Below are 16473 nucleotides of genomic sequence, written 5' to 3' on the forward strand. Positions count from 1 at the left end.
TAAAGAGAGGTTAAAAGTGTCTCAGATGGAAACTGAGGCAAAAGAAACAGTTCATTTTGAAGGAAATCTACTTGTAGAGAAAAAGCTTCTGGAGACGGAGATGCTTACTCTATAAGTGGCAGAATCTGAACAATGGACAGAAGAAACAGGGCAGCTGAAGCGAGACTCACAAGAAGCTCAGGATTCTGGATGCAGAGTCCGTGATCAGGAAAAGAAAAGCGATACAGACAGCAAAGCTCACACTACGGTCCAGCCATTGGTGTGAGAGGCCTGGTATCCAGTGTCCAGGGCATTGCCCCAAGCAACATGGAGAAGGTGAGAGGCTCCAAGGGAGTCTTTGGAACATAAGTTGCGGGGAAACCTCTCTATAAAGCTGAAAGTTCCTGAAGACTTACGGCAGATGTGCGCAAAGGAATCTACTCATAAAAACTTGACAAAGGCAGTGGGGGCCTATTTTGTGGATTATGACTCAGAGAATGCCCAGCTGGCCATCTTGTCTGACAATGAAGTTACAATTAAGGCTTCTTACACACTAGCAAATTACTCCTTTTAGCAAGTTCCATCGCTAGTTACGTCCTAAAATCAGCTGTTGCCGGCAGTAACCAAATCTTATACGTCCGTTAGAAAATCCCATTATAGTCTATGGGATTTTTCTAACATCCGTTTTAATCCATTATAGTCCGTTATTGATAACGGATGTTATTTTGTGATGGAAGATAGTACGGAAGAAAATAGTTCATGAACTATTTTCTTCTGTACTATCTTCCGTCACAAAACGCAGTTTCTAAACGGCACTGCGACACAGGAGGGTTATGAAGAGAGTTCAGGAGCTGAGCTAGCATCATACCCGCATGGTCCCGTCTGCCATCAGCGTGGCTAATGCCGGACATCGCAGTTCAGGCAGATGTCCGGCATGAACTCTTTAGACACGGCGATCAAAGTTGATCGCCGCGTCTAAAATGAAAGCTTCCCGGCAGCTCAGTCAGGCTGATCGGGACCATCACGGTAAAATCAGCTATGACGCAGCAGAAGGGTGCTTTACCTGCCTCCTGCACGTCTGATTGGCGATTGATTGCTCAAAGCCTGAAATCCAGGCTTGAACAATCAACAGCCGATAACACTGATCAATGCATTGCAATGGAAAGGCATTGATCAGTGTATTTAATCAATGTACTGCATGTTATAGTCCCCTATGGGGGCTATAACATTGCAAAAAAATTAAAATAAAATAAAGATGATTTCACCTCTTCCCTAATAAAAGTTTCACATATGTGGTATCGCTGCATGCGTAAATGTCCAAACTATAAAAATATATCGTTAATTAAACTGCACGGTCAATGGCGTACGGGCAAAAAAATTCCTAAGTCCAAAATAGCGTCTTTTTGGTCACTTTTTATACCATAAAAAATAATAAAAAGCAATCAAAACTTCAAACCAATAAAAACTTCAGATCATGGTGCAAAAAATGAGCCCTCATACCGCCCCGTACATGGAAAAAAAAAAAAAAGTTATAGGGTTCAGAAGATGACAATTTAAAATGTATAAATTTTCCTGCATGTAGTTATGATTATTTCAGAAGTACGACAAAATATAACCTATATAAGTAGAGTATCATTTTAATCGTATGGACCTACAGAATAAAGATAAAATGTACTACGTAGAGACGGAAGCCCCCAAAAGTTACAAAATGGTGTTTTATCTTCCATTTTGTCGCACAATTATTTTTTTTTCCGTTTCGCTGTAGATTTTTGGGTAAAGTGACTGATGTCATTACAAAGTAGAATTGGTGGCGCAAAAAATAAGCCATCATATGGATTTTTAGGTGCAAAATTGTAAGGTTTATGATTTTTAAAATGTAAGGAGCAAAAATGAAAGCGGAAAAACATCCTTAAAGGGTACCTTTCATCAAAAAAACTTTTGATATATTATAGATTAATGTATGCACAATAACTTTCCAATAGCATGTTATTAAAAAATATGCTTCTTTCTATTTAATTTTCCACTTTGAAAAAATGACCACTAGGGGTCTCCCTACCAATCCTTTTTTATAGATTTCAGACTCATGAAGGAGTCCTAAATCTCAGACTGTAGCCGGAACACAGACAAACTCAGCACTGCTCCCTGCCAGGGAGTTTGCCTGTGTCCCGACTGCAGTCTGAGATTTAGGACTCCTGCATGAGTCTGAAATCTATAAAAAAGGACTGGTAGGGAGACCCCCAGTGGTCATTTTTTCAAAGTGGAAAATTAAATAGAAAGAAGCATATTTTTTAATAACATGCAATTGGAAAGTTATTCTGCATACATTAAACTATAATATATAAAAAGTTTTTTTTGATGAAAGGTACCCTTTAAGGGGTTAAAGGGGTATTCCCTTTTTTATTTTTTATAATTTTTTTTAAAATCAACTGGTGCAAGAAAGTTAAACAGATTTGTAAATTACTCTTAAAAATCTTAATCCTTCCAGTACTTATCAGCTGCTGTATGCTCCACAGGAAGTTGTATTTCTTTCTGGAATTCTTTTCAGTCTGATCACAATGCTCTCTTCTGACGCCTCTGTCTGTATCAGGAACTGTCCAGAGCAGGAGAGGTTTGCTATGGGGATTTGATTGTACTCTTGGACAGTTCTTGACATGGATAGAGGTGTCAGCAGAGAGCACTTTGGTCAGACTAAAAAGAACTCCAGAAAGAACTATAACTTCCTGTGGAACATACAGCAGCTAAGTACTGGAAGGATTAAGATTTTTAAATAGAAGTAATTTACAAATCTGTTTAACTTTCTGGCACCAGTTGATTTGAAAAAAATGTCAAGGAGTATCCCTTTAAGCCAATGAGGTCACTTTTGCGTGGATGTTTTGTGTCAAACTGACAGAACAAACAGGTACAGAAAGTAATTTTGTGTAAAAAGATGTGGAAAATTAAATATTTTATATGAAAAAAAAATGTTAGTCTATTCTTATTAATTCTAGAAAAGAATGTCTAAATCCATTGTGCTACAAATGTAATCAGAAGGGGTATCAATGTAAAAGACTTCAGGACACCAGGATGTGCTCCACTTCTTAACATGCCCTCTACCCTGGACCATGATCCATTGTTAGGCAGTGGCTCCATGCTGAGAACTTCACACATTATATTGTAAACGTCGACTGATCTAATTGGTGCAGATTTGAAGTTCTCCTTAAAATCTGAAATAGAAGAAAAACAAAATCTAAATGAAGTCCCAGAGCCTTAGAATGACTTTGTATCCCTTTTTAAACCGATATATTTTTACCCACTTTTCTTTGATTGTGGTTTATCATTGTAGACAGTATGTGGTGACAATTGGCCCAGGGTAAAATTTTGGCAAAGAGACTATGAATCAGTCTTTTACCACACCCAGAACTACCATTGTGACTAATGCAGGGCACATGGCTAGCCATCTGTAAAAAAGCTTTATGGCAGGATCACAAGAAATTTAATATTTCATGAACATTTTTACCATGTTTAAAACCTATGGAATAAGCAGTGATATCTGACCTTTTATGTCCAGATTGACTACATTGATTCCTATATATCTGTTCTTCAAGAGATTGTATCATATATCATTACTTATAAATAGAAAAGTGTCACACCTTTGTTACATGGTTAAGACGATGCAAGTCTTAGTGTTAGTCTTAGTCTTTAGTGCAAGCTGTTACTTATCATTATTACTATTATTTTTGTTTATTGGCAATATCAGTTTGCCATTACTTGCTCTGTGGTATCCTTTATGCATGTACATTAAAATCTTGAAAGATCCCTTGCTCAGAACATTTTGTTCAGAAAGCTCGGAGTCGGAGGCCGTGATCGTGACGTCACAGCCACGCCCCTTGTGCCGTCACGTCACGCCCCCTCCATTCATGTCCATGGCAGTGGTCATGTCGGCCGACACGCCTTGACCACTGCTGCAGGAACCCAGCATTTGTTTAGAATGCTGGGTGCTGCGGGAGATTGCGGGGGCCCCAGCAGCGGAACCCCTGTGATCCGATAATTTATCCCCTACCCAAAGGATGTCTAGCAGCGGAGTTCCCCTTTAACAAAATGTAATTTACTACACTGTAATTCCCCGCCGTATAAGATATCTAGCAACGGAGTTCCCCTTTAACAAAATGTAATTTACTACGCTGCAATTTACTTAGCTGGTTATGGATACTAGATTAATAAGGACAGAACGTTGATCCAAGGATTTGTTATGGCTGCCATATTTGGAGTCGGGAAGGAATTTTTACCTCTACTATGAGGGTTTTTTGCCTTCCTCTGGATCAACTCAGTAGGGACTCATTAGGGTTATAGGTTGAACTTGATTTTTCAACCTTATGAACTATGTTACTATGTCAGAGCATGTGGAATTATAGAAAGATAACTTAACAGGTCCGTTAATATGACTATAGATTCTTGGCAAATAGTTGTCTAGCATGGTCACAGAGGAACACACTGTGGCAATGGCTTCACTTCATTAAAGGGGTTATATCACTATGTAGGTATTTCCTATCCAGCTGATCTGTGGGACCCTCACCAATCACAACAATGGAGCGGAAATGTCCCCTTAGATTGGAAACATTCTGAAGCCTTATACAGAATTATTGGAGTGCTGGCTGTGCATGCGTGGTGCGAGCTGTTCATTCAGGGAACAATTAATCTCAGTTTGGTTCATTGGTGGAGGTACCAGTGATTGAACCCCTGATCAGCTATTTATCCCCTATCCAATTAAAAGAATAGCTCTTCACCATAAACAAAAACACCATCCATATCAATATTTACCTGGGCCAGATGCCAAAAAGAATCCATTCATGTCCATCAGCTCGTTATCATAGCCATGCCACCCATGCTGCCAGCCTTGATTAGGCACTGTGCCATTATTCCAAAAGGGGAGTTTCTCTTTACTCTAAATTAAAAAAAAATGGATAAGTACTATACATACAATACCAGTAAAAATAAAAATCACACGATTCACACCTACCTCAGCTATAAACCATCCCTGTTCGGCTACCAGAGTTAACGGAGGCACAAATTTTCCCTTTTTATAATAGAATCGTTCTGGAATTTGGTCCTTTTCATAGACAGCCATATTCTGTACAGTTTTTAACTGGTTGTATACCTGCCAAGTGCCACAAGACATGGTGAGAAGACACAAGCATATAACTAAGCAATCTGACAAACTACAAATATTTATGTTTTGTTTTCATGTCTATTTTATAATATATTTTTATTGTCATATTTTAGAATCTCTACCATAAAGATTTGATATATTTATAAAATTTATTATATTGATGTAATGCATCATATGGCCTGTGGTGGTGCTGCAGGGAAACTGATTAATTGTTACCAGGCTTCAACACAAATGACAGCTTATTGACAGAGATCTCAGGAGTGGGATACCCTGTTATCGGTTTATTGTTGGTGAACCTTCTTATAGAACTTTGACCGATGTTGAGAACTACTTTATCATTTTATAAAGAGACAACAGGGATTCCTAAAGAAATTAATTCAATTAATTATATCAGGCTTAGATTGTTTGTGTTGTTTCCATTTGTTTTTTGCACATTTTTTACATAACACTTTAGCTCAAAAATATCTAGAACATCACTGATAACCAAAGTATGATTGAAACCATAGTAAGCATACTATGACATTTAATGTGTAGGTATAGAACAGCACCACGTACCTTGTTGTGCTTACCCTCTGCAGGCCACAGACTCACCACAGGACCTCTGTCTTTTATTTGTAAAATGTCATTTAAGTCAATATAATTTCTAAGTTCTATCACTTTCTCCATCCAGAATATATCTGTCATCCCATGGTCAGAGAACATAATAACATTTACTTTATCGTTTAGTCCACTTTCCTAAAAAAAAAAAAAAAAAAAAAAAATCAAGAATCATCACTCAACAATTTGTAATCTAAAAGGGAATTACAAACTTTTTGTTGGTGCTTTGTTTTTTTGATACAGGGTATCAAATCCCAGCATGGACATAAAGTAAAAGGGATTGTCCCATCAGGACACTACTGTATGTCATTTAAGGGCACATGTATCTTATAGGGAAGGCAGCACAGCTCAGGACTCCCTTCCTACCCACGAGCCAAAACATAGAGCCACTAAGAAGCATTACATCTCCAAGCACCTTTAGGGTCTAATCACATGTACAGTATTCTGTGCAGATTTGATGCGCAGGATTTTCTGCTGCAGATTTCAATATAAACTAAGTGACAGAATACAGTTTCAAATCCTGCGCATCTGTGGTGACGCCAAAGTTGTGCTGTGACCACGGGGTGTGAAGGGTGTAGGTGTATGGGGCAGATGGTATAGCCGATGGGCGAGGTGTTATTAACTCCTAATGTTTGTGACGCCAGAGTGGTTTTCCGGTAACCACCTGAACGGTAGCACCGCTATCCCAAGGTTAGGCAGGGCAATAATAGTCCAAGACCGAGTAAAGGTTAATGGTAGCTTTACAAAGGTTACACAGCTGTTAAATCCTTTACAGCTACGCCAGAATCCATGAGAGTCGACCAGTAACACAGAAAGAGTCTTGCAGCTTGCTGGGACTTGCAGTACTTTTGGGTCAGACTCCAATACAGCCACTGTTACTATAATTGACTTGACTTTGGTAGAGACAGCAGACATAGGTGAGTTGACTTACTGACAATGTGGCTGATGTCCAGGCTTTATGGACTCCAGGTGTACTGGACACAGGATCTGTGATGTCTGTGCTTTGCTGTCCTCAGCAGAAAGAGAGAGATTGTAATGGCTGGCTTCTTATAAAGGGGGGCTGAGCTAGAAGCACATAGGTCAAGCTGCAAGTCATGTGTTTAACTGGTGCTCTCTGAGTAACATGTGATAACATAACATGTGATAACTCCAATATATACACATAATACATAACCGTGTACTGGCTAGACATAGTAACACTAACTATGGGGGAGACACTGCAGGAGAGCCCCCAGGACACTGAGGGACCTGACAGGGCCTAAGTGTAGTACAGGACTATGTTCTGTACTGGGACATTACACATCAAATCTGATGCGCAGAAAACTGTATGTGTGAATAGACCCTTAGACAGACTGAGTAGGTGTCCATAACGAAAGCTAATCTCTGTGATCAGCACTCATTTACTGATCTTTTTATGGCTAAATTAAATCTGAGGCCGGTCAGAACTAACTATTGCTGGGTTGCCCAGGTGGCCCTTTAGGTTTATCATTATTGGCTGCCCAACCCCTGTATACACCGCATGTGAAGCTGATTATAATTTTATTGAATGCACAAACGATGCTATTAGATACATTACTAATTCATTGGCCTATCACTGACCCTCAAACATGGGCCAGATATCAGGAACAAGCATTTTTACAAACTAGCATTTGCCCGATAATAGGCCGGTGTAAAAGGGTGTTTACTTGGTCATCCATGTATTACATGGACTTCATTTCATCTGAATGGCTATCATGTAATACTCCATTTGCCCCAGTCAATTCTGGGGACTATTGAAATAATAATATACAGACTACCTCTAGGGGGAACTAAGGAAGTTACTGCATATATTTTAGTTATCAAAATAAATATATGAACAGTATGCAGTTAACTTCCCTTAGTGGGGGCTGTGGAAAGCCGGCGATTTGTCGTTTAACTTTATGGCTTTGCAGGGGATATGGTCCTATGTGTCAGTAAAACAGAGATCTGATCTTCCTACAAATATTTTTAAAATGCAATAATCTGGGTTCTTTGTCAATATTTTCATCAGAATGTTATTATTGTTCATGTACATGTTAATAAATATATATTTTTTCCAGTTATGTCTTGTAGAGCAGTACCTCCTGGAATTTTTTGTTTGTTTGTTTTTAAGAAGATGTGACTGCAGCAGCACTTTATGACATGATATGGGCAAAAGACTTATGTTGGGGACATTAGGCTGGAAAATACTGTTTTTAACGAGTGCTGTGTAAACACAAAATATGTTCTGGTCACACACTAGGTGTTCTATTACATTTAACAGAGATTTAAAGGGGTTGTCTCGTCTCTGCTCATCTGCCACTGTCTGCTTACACTGGCAGGAATGCTGGTGGACAGGCTGGGGTCAGAGGCAGGTCATATGCTTCTGTGTCTGATAACCCCAAATCTAGGGCACCATGCCTACAACTGACATGATAAAAGTGCGCAGCTGTCACGCCCTCTCCCATAGACTTGCATTGAGGGGGTGGGTGTGACGTCACACGGGGGCAGAGTCGTGACGTCACGATCTTCCATTCTCGTGGTCGGGATGTATTAGCCTGAGGGCCTCCAGCGGTTCCGGAAGCCGTTACAGGTGGGTGCCACATGGTAGAATGCGGGGGTCCCCAGCGGCGGGACCCACGCCATCAGAAATTTTATCCCATATCCTTTGAGTAGGGGATAAGATGCCTAGGGGTGGAGTACCCCTTTAAATCTTATGAGCTCAAACCATATGAAGCCCTCTGCACACACTGTTTTATATGCTTCTTATTGACTACAATACTCAATACTCTGAAAAACTTTATACGGAGAATATAGGGTTTTGAGAAGAAAAAAACTGTGATAGAACCTTTTTTTTGTTCTGCAAAAAAACAGGCTGAACCTCAACCATGCCAAACCATATAAAAAAAATAGATTCACTTTTTTTTTATTGTAAAGTTCCTCAATGCCTGTCTATAGATCCGACACCAAATACGTTTCTATACCATTTTGTATCAGAAAACCATATAGAGCTGTATTTGGCATCATATCTATGCAGTTACCACATACATAAGGTGTGAATGCACCCTAGCAATGTTTATGAGACTGCCATAGAGTTTTATAAGAGTTACATAAACACCACTTGTGTAAAATATTTATGGTACATCCTAGGAATTTGCCATAATTGCCCAGGAGGAAATATCCCTTTAACTGTAAGATGTGCAGAAATTGTGATTTTATGTCCGACAGGAGGCTCACAATATGTGCATAATTCCTTCTTTACTGGCTCACAGCAGCGAAGTAGTTAATGAAAGATTACAAACAAGGTGAAACCAAACATTACAGGTAACAGCAGATAGCCAATCATATTTGAGGACATGTGATAAATAGTCTGTTAGGTTTAGTTCCTCCCTCTTTCTTCCCTGCTCTCACAGATAGGTATTATTGATTGTTTTCTCTCACAATACTCAGCATAATTCATTGTATTGTATTCATATATATTGCATTTTGCTTTTTCCTCATACTTATTGCCCCTATTCATTCTACATTTACCACATATTCATTTACATACCTAATATATATTCTCCCCTTATCTGTTATCTACCATCCCTCATTTCCCCTCCCCTCACAACAACATATCGCTGTTCCATTTACCTTCATATGCACATTGCTAATCTTTTATTCCCTGGCATTTTCCCGCCGGCTCCTATACATCGCAGCTTCTTCTCCTCAGCCTGGCAGTTGTTTCGCATATCGCGAGATTTGTTTCCTATTACACTGAACCTCACGGCTGCAGCTTTGAGTCTCCTCAGTGTCGCCCTGACAGCCTCCCGCCCACAGCACTCGCTACAAATCTCGCTACAACAATTTTATACATTATATATTTCATTTATTCATTCTTTATTACTTGTTGACTCCCCATAAAAATTAGTCATCATCATTATCGTAGAGCATACTTACTGTATTGACCATTATGTCTTCTGAAAACATTCACAATAAAATAGCTAGGGATAAAAATTCCTCTTGTAACAATGATGGTGAAATGCTTGACCAAAATATGATTAGAAATATGGTGGACCAATCTGTGTCCGAATCAGTACACCTAGCTTTTAAATGAGCCATGTCTTCCATCTGTGACTCTATATCTGAGTCTGTGGCATTCAAAACCAACCACTATACACTCTTCAAACCCATCCGATCATTTCTGGTCAGCAGAAGAATCTACAACTACCGTTTTTATCGGCGTATAACACGCACTTTTTAGGCTAAAATTTTTAGCCTAAAGTCTACCTGCGTGTTATACGCCGATAAGCCGCTGCAGTTCAATGATTTAAAGCGGGCGCTTTAAATCAATAAACTGCAGAGATTTTGCAGGTGCAGAGACCGCCAACGCTGCCGGCTTCTCTGCCCCTGCCTGCCCTGGGGTCTAGAGCCCTGCTGCTGGCCCTTCTCTCCCCCTGGCTATCGGTGCCGCTGCCCGTTCTCTCCCCCTGACTATCGGTGCTGGCGCCCCATTGCCGGCGCCGATAGCCAGGGGGAGAGAAGCGGCGCCGGCAATGGGGCAGCGGCGCCGACAGACAGGGGGAGAGAAGGGGCAGCGGCACCGTGTCACTCGTCATTGCGCCGCGCCGTGCAGTGCATAGCAACGACGCATGGGATGCACACAGGAGGCCTGAAGCAGCGCGGACCCGACCCCGGCAACAGGTAATTATGCAACCGGGGATGGGGGAGGCAACAGGTCAGCGGCGCCGGCAATGGGTGCCGCTGCCCCTTCTCTCCCCCTAGCTATCGGCGCCACTGCCCCATTGCCGATAGCCAGCGGGAGAGAAGCGGCGGCAGCAGGGCTCTAGACCCCAGGAAAGGCAGGGGGAGAGAAGCGGGCAGCGACGGCCTCTCTCCCCCTGCCTTTCCTGGGGGTGTATCGGGGTATACGCATGCACACACACACGCACCATCATTTTACCATGGATATTTGGGTAAAAAACTTTTTTTTACCCAAATATCCTTGGTAAAATGAGGGTGCGTGTTATAGGCTGGTGCGCGGTATACCCCGATAAATACAGTAATTTGGCCAATGGACATAAACGCCAGGGGAAATGCACACACTTTTGCGCTAATGAAGACCAAAAAACCCCAGCTAAGGTATTTTCTCACACTGGGTTAGTTCAAGAAATTTCAGAAGGCTCAGCTCCAGCTAGTCACCTGACTGATGCCAATGTTACGCATCCAAGACCCTCTGCCCATGAGGAAGACAAATACATTCAGGCAAAAAAATCTCAAAAGAGAGCTAAACCTGACTCATCTGTAGTCCCTTCCTCTTCTTCATCAGACTCATACTCTGACATATGCGACCACTCTGATGCTGAGATGGATTATGAAGAGGGTGAAGTTTCAGACAATTATGATGATGACGACACTGGAGAAACCCCAGACTCTGCTATGCTAGACAGCCAAGGCACTCCTTATTTTAATCCAGACCTTATTAAACATCCAATCCTCATCTGGCTTAATATCTACCTACCTGAGTAAGGAAAGCGCTTGATAGATCCACACGTAATAAACTGAGATCGGATAGCACTTTGCATGCTAAAAGCAGAATGTATCCCGGAACTTGACCCCATATTGGTCAAATCGGGGGAAGAACCCCAAAAAAGGCCTTGACAGATCATTCAAAGCTTGTCAAGACAAGCTCTTAGATGTCTTGGGCCCTTTCACAAAAATTTTTGAGCGGTCTTAATCATCTCTATTTCTGGACAGCCTATTGACAACACTGTTTTGCGTGGTTGGGCCCAAAGAGCCCTTTGTCTTCTAGGCAATGTAAATGCAGCCATATCAACGGAAAGACGCTGCACCATTTTAATGAGGCTAGACCCTCAACTGGCTAACCTTGCCACAGCTGAATTAGAACAATCTGCCTTCCGAATGTCTCCTATTCAGAGATGCTTTTATTAAAGAGATTGGGAATTTGTTGGTATTTTTACCTGACTGGATAAGGCCCAAGTTTTTCCACAAATTTTTTTGGGGCTGCTTTCTCAGCAGAGCCTCTTCATCCAGGCAATATCCCAGAGGCCCCTCCCAGGACAGAAGCAATTTCCAATTCTCATCCTTCTCTCCAGTACCCTTCTTCCCAAGAAGAGGATTCCCATGGAGAGCCAGAGGCAATCGTGGTTATCCCAGGACCAGACCCTCCTCAGCTAAGTACAATTCCTCTATCTTCTTCTCTATCCTTTGGGAGGAAGACTCCATAACATCAGATTGCTGGATACTGAACTCAGTATCAGGTTTTCTGATAGATTTAACATCTCCTCCAATACAACATTCGTTCCCTCATCCGATTCAATTATCACGCATGGATCAAAATGTCATAGATCTAGAGATCAAAGAACTTTTTTTTCCAAAGGAGCAATTACTCCAATTTTGCATCATACTTCTGGTTTCCTGAGCAACCTTTTTCTAGTAAAAAAAAAAAAAAAAAAAAAAAAAGGACGGAAGTCAAAGGCCAGTCTTCAATTTACGTCTCCTAAACAAGTTTATCCTATATCAACATTTCAAAATGGAGGAAATTCACCTTCTCAGAGAAATTATAATTCAAGGAGATTGGTTAGTGAAGGTGGATCTAAAAGATGCCTACCTCACAGTTCCCATACATACTTCTCATCAACATTACCTACAATTTCTATGGAGAGATCAAAAATTTTATTTTACGTGCCTACCTTTCGGCCTATCATCAGCTCCGTGGTGCTTCACAAAACTGATGAAACCCTTAGTATCCATTCTACAAAGCAGAGGTGTTCGTCTAATCATATATTTAGATGACATCCTCATCATGGCTCAATCCCATACACTAATACTTTGTCATCTTCAATGGACATTGTCCCTTCTCATTTCCCTAGGTTTTTCCATCAACTACCAAAAATCTATTTTGAGCCCTTCAAGGGTAGTAGAATTTTTGGGATTCATGATAGATACCCCAAAGACTCTACCTCTCAAAAAACTACGAACTATTTGGAAAGAAATCCGATCAATTTTGAACAAGCAAGCGATATCCTTGCGGACTATTGCTCGTATAATAGGTCTATTATCGGCATCAATTCAAGCCATCTTTTCAGCCCCTTTGCGTAATCGGGCTCTACAATGTCTCAAGATCCAACATTTGAGACAAGGTATGGACTATTCAGATGTGATAGTTCTCTCTCCCGAAGCAAAAGAGGAACTTCTATGGTGGCTTCATCATATCCAAGTTTGGAATGGAAAGACCATTTTCCACTGTACACAGGATCTCATCATAGAATCAGATGCCAGCCTGCAAGGTTGGGGAGCTCGTTGCGGACCACTTACCACAGGAGGGAAGTGGTCAGAGAAAGAGACCAGTCTTCATATAAATTGTCTAGAACTATTAGCAGGTTCCTTCGCTCTGAAGAGCTTTGTGAAATACAAATCGCCTTGCTGTATTTTGCTTCGTATGGACAATAGCTCAGCAGTTCAGTACATCAACCCGCTTGGGAGGTACAACATCCAAAATCTTGTCAGAAATCGTGAAAGATTTTTGGCATTTCTGTTTTAAGAAGAATATAATTTGAAAAGCAGAATACTTCCCTGGTCAAGCCAACTCAATGGAAAACTGGAACTCTCACTTCCTTACAGATTCCAGCAACTGGAAACTAGATTCTTCCATTTTCTCTTCTCTCAATACCCTCTGGAGTCCCCTTTATATGGATTTATTCGCCTCCCGTTTGAACAGCCAGCTTCCTCTGTTCTTCAGTTGGCGTCCGGACTCAGACGCACTCGGAATAGATGCCTTTCTATAGATATGGCTTCAGGAGACTCTGTACGCTTTTCCCCCCTTTTCAATGATCCCAAGAGTTCTCTCTCAGGTGATAACTCCATGGTGGCCATCCCAAACTTGGTTTCCCCAAGTCCTCAGCTTATCAATGGACATCCCAAGGATTTTACCTGTGTCTCCTCTTCTCCTTCAGGATCATTCAGGGAACCCATATCCTCTAATTCAATCGGGCTCTCTGTCCCTCATCGCTTGGCTGATCACGGGTCACTCTCAGTTGATTGCGAACTTTCACAGTCATCTAGAGAAATTCTCTCTGAAGCCTGGGCTCCAGGCACCCATAAAGGTTACAGATCACCTGGAGATTTTGGGTTCATTGGTGCTCTCATCGATCTTTGTATCCAGTTCAAGCACCTATCCCTCATATCCTGAATTTTCTTTCAGCTTCCTTCGATTTAGGAAAAGCTTATAGAACACTTAACCTCTATCGTTCTGCCATTTCTGCAGAACATGAACATATTGATACCCTTTTGATTGGCAAACATCCTCTTGTATGCCGTTTACTTAAAGGAATTCATTTTAGGAGACCTCCTCGTCTGAAATACGAATCCACCTGGGATGTTTCCCTTGTTCTAAACCTGTTTTCAGACAATGACTTTCTTTCCTTTAAAACTTTTATCTATTAAACTTACCGTCCTCTGTCTTGTCTCGATCAAGAGAGTTTCCGATGTGAAAGCTTTAGACGTTTCTCATAGATCTTTTTCTCCACACGGAGTTCATTTTACAATTTCTCATCGTACCAAAACCAACCCATTCAGTTTTCTATCCATCTTTTACACATCATCCCAAATTATGTGTGGTTAGATGTCTGAAGTCTTATGAACTCAAAACTATTTCCTGTCGCAACAATTCCTCTTCTCAACTTCTTATTTAATACTGTTCCTGTTACATCTACTACTTTAGAGAGATGGGGCAGGCAAGCCATGAATATGTCTGGAATTTATGTTTCCAAATTTGGTGCCCACTCTACTCGAGGAGCAATGTCCACTAAAACTATTCAAGCAGGAGGTTCACTCGCTGATCTCCTCAAGGCAATTGGTCCTCTGAATCCACTTTTAAGACTTTTTACTTCAGACCAGACTCTCATGTTTCCACGTCTATTTTGTAATGTACATGCTATGTTACGTTCATATTACTATATAGCTTTAAACTTGCACATATTGTGAGCCTCCTGTCGGACATAAAATTGAAGATTTTCCTAGTTTTAATGATGTCAAATATAGATTTTATTAATGACAGGAGGCAAGCAATATCCCTCCCTATATTTTATCCCTCCCTTATTATGTTTTTCAGCTTACACCTCAGTTGGTTGATTTCCGTTGATGTTTCTTCTTTCAATTACCAAGACTACTTACAGTCTTCAAACTTAGACCTTCACCTGGAGCTACAGGACTTCATTTGTTTGGATAGTTTATCTTAATTCCAAAAGCCGATGGACTATCCATATACCGTATCTCTGGATCGTCCGTTCGCAGAAAGAGGGAGGAGCTACACCTACGAACAGACTATCACCTGTCCTCATATATGATTGGATATCAACTGTTACCTGTAATGTTTTGTTTCACCTTAAAGTTATCTTGTTTGTAATCTTTCATAAACTACTTCACTGCTGTGAGTCAGTAAAGAAGGAATTATGCACATATTGCTCGCCTCCTGTTAATAAGATCTATATTTTCTGTCATTAAAACTAGGAAAATCTTCAATTATACCTGGGCTCTGGTGCATGAGGTGGGCCATGTTGCCCCTCTATTCCATAAGAGAAAACCAGCAGTATCATTGACATGTCTTAGTCTGGGACCCCATTACAGATTTTGTTCTGGTGCCCTGAAACCTTGTTTTATGCTATAGCAAGAAATAAAGTGCCACATGATCAAATTTTTTCTCTTTTCTCAGTATTTTGAGAAGGATTTCAGTTTTGCAATAAATATACTTAAATAATTACCCTAATCTGTTGATCCAGGCTTTGTAACATTTGATCTACTACTCTAGTGGCATTTTTTCTTTCCTCAGACCAGGGTCCAAAGTGATGACCTTCAACATCAATACGTTCATAATAGACAGCAGCCATTTCAGCACTGCCATTCCTGTAAAACCAGAAATAAATTACATCATCATAGCAATAATACTTCATAATAAAATACAGAAAAATGCTCCTTGACAATATTAAAAATGTACATTTATAAAAATGTTTTTTTTTCTGTATTTGTAACATAATTAAAAGCATGAAGTGTATATACATTATGTTTCGTCTATAAATTTGAACTGTTTAGCCTTATGTATTTCACAGATATCATGCACAGTTCATAGAATACGATAGTAAAAAAGTAGTGGCACATAAATTCATGTTTCATATATATATATATATATATATATATATATATATATATATATTTATCTACAATTAAATAAAATACTTAAAAAATATATAAAACATGTTTTTCAGTACCTCAGAGATTGAACAGCGTCATTGACTGCCCTTGTAAAATTAGCATCTGATGGGAAATTGTAATATTCTCGGCAATAATTGGGTCTAACACCAAGAATTTCAACTTCACAGCCTGTAAAAAAGGATAAATAAGTTATTTTTCAATTACTTACACTTTATATATGAAGGCCACACAGCTATAAATAACTAAACATATAAATAAAATAAGACATTGAAATTGTTCGATATAAAATATAACAATTCAGGAACTGTCCAGAGCAGCATAGGTTTGCTAAGGGGATTTTCTCCTGCTCTGGACAGTTCCTGATACGGGCATAAGGTGTCAGTGGAGAGCACTGTGGACAGCACAAAAAATAAAAAAAATAAAGATTTTCCTCTGTAGCAAACAGCTGTTAAAAAGTACTGAAAGGATAAAGATTTTTTAAATAGAAGTCATTTACAAATCTGTTTAACTTTCTGGCACCAGTTCATAAAAAAAAAAAAAAAAAA

General features: G+C 40.1%; 1 protein-coding gene across 3 annotated transcripts in view; it reads right to left on the reverse strand.

Annotated features, from left to right (window-relative positions):
• Nucleotides 1-2866: 2866 nt before the first annotated feature.
• ENPP6 (ectonucleotide pyrophosphatase/phosphodiesterase 6) overlaps nt 2867-16473 on the reverse strand; it is a 68138-nt gene continuing 54531 nt past the window's right edge. For all 3 annotated transcript variants that reach the window (XM_056551695.1, XM_056551691.1, XM_056551690.1), the window contains exons 3-8: nt 15985-16096; nt 15481-15622; nt 5681-5860; nt 4976-5113; nt 4777-4900; nt 2867-3182 (exon numbers count right to left, since the gene is read on the reverse strand). In XM_056551695.1, the coding sequence (XP_056407670.1) occupies nt 2977-3182; nt 4777-4900; nt 4976-5113; nt 5681-5860; nt 15481-15622; nt 15985-16096 (902 nt within the window). In that variant the 3' untranslated portion in view covers nt 2867-2976. The remainder of the gene's footprint in view (nt 3183-4776; nt 4901-4975; nt 5114-5680; nt 5861-15480; nt 15623-15984; nt 16097-16473) is intronic.

The sequence above is a fragment of the Hyla sarda genome, chromosome 1 (assembly GCF_029499605.1).
Source record: "Hyla sarda isolate aHylSar1 chromosome 1, aHylSar1.hap1, whole genome shotgun sequence".
Classification (NCBI taxonomy): domain Eukaryota; kingdom Metazoa; phylum Chordata; class Amphibia; order Anura; family Hylidae; genus Hyla; species Hyla sarda.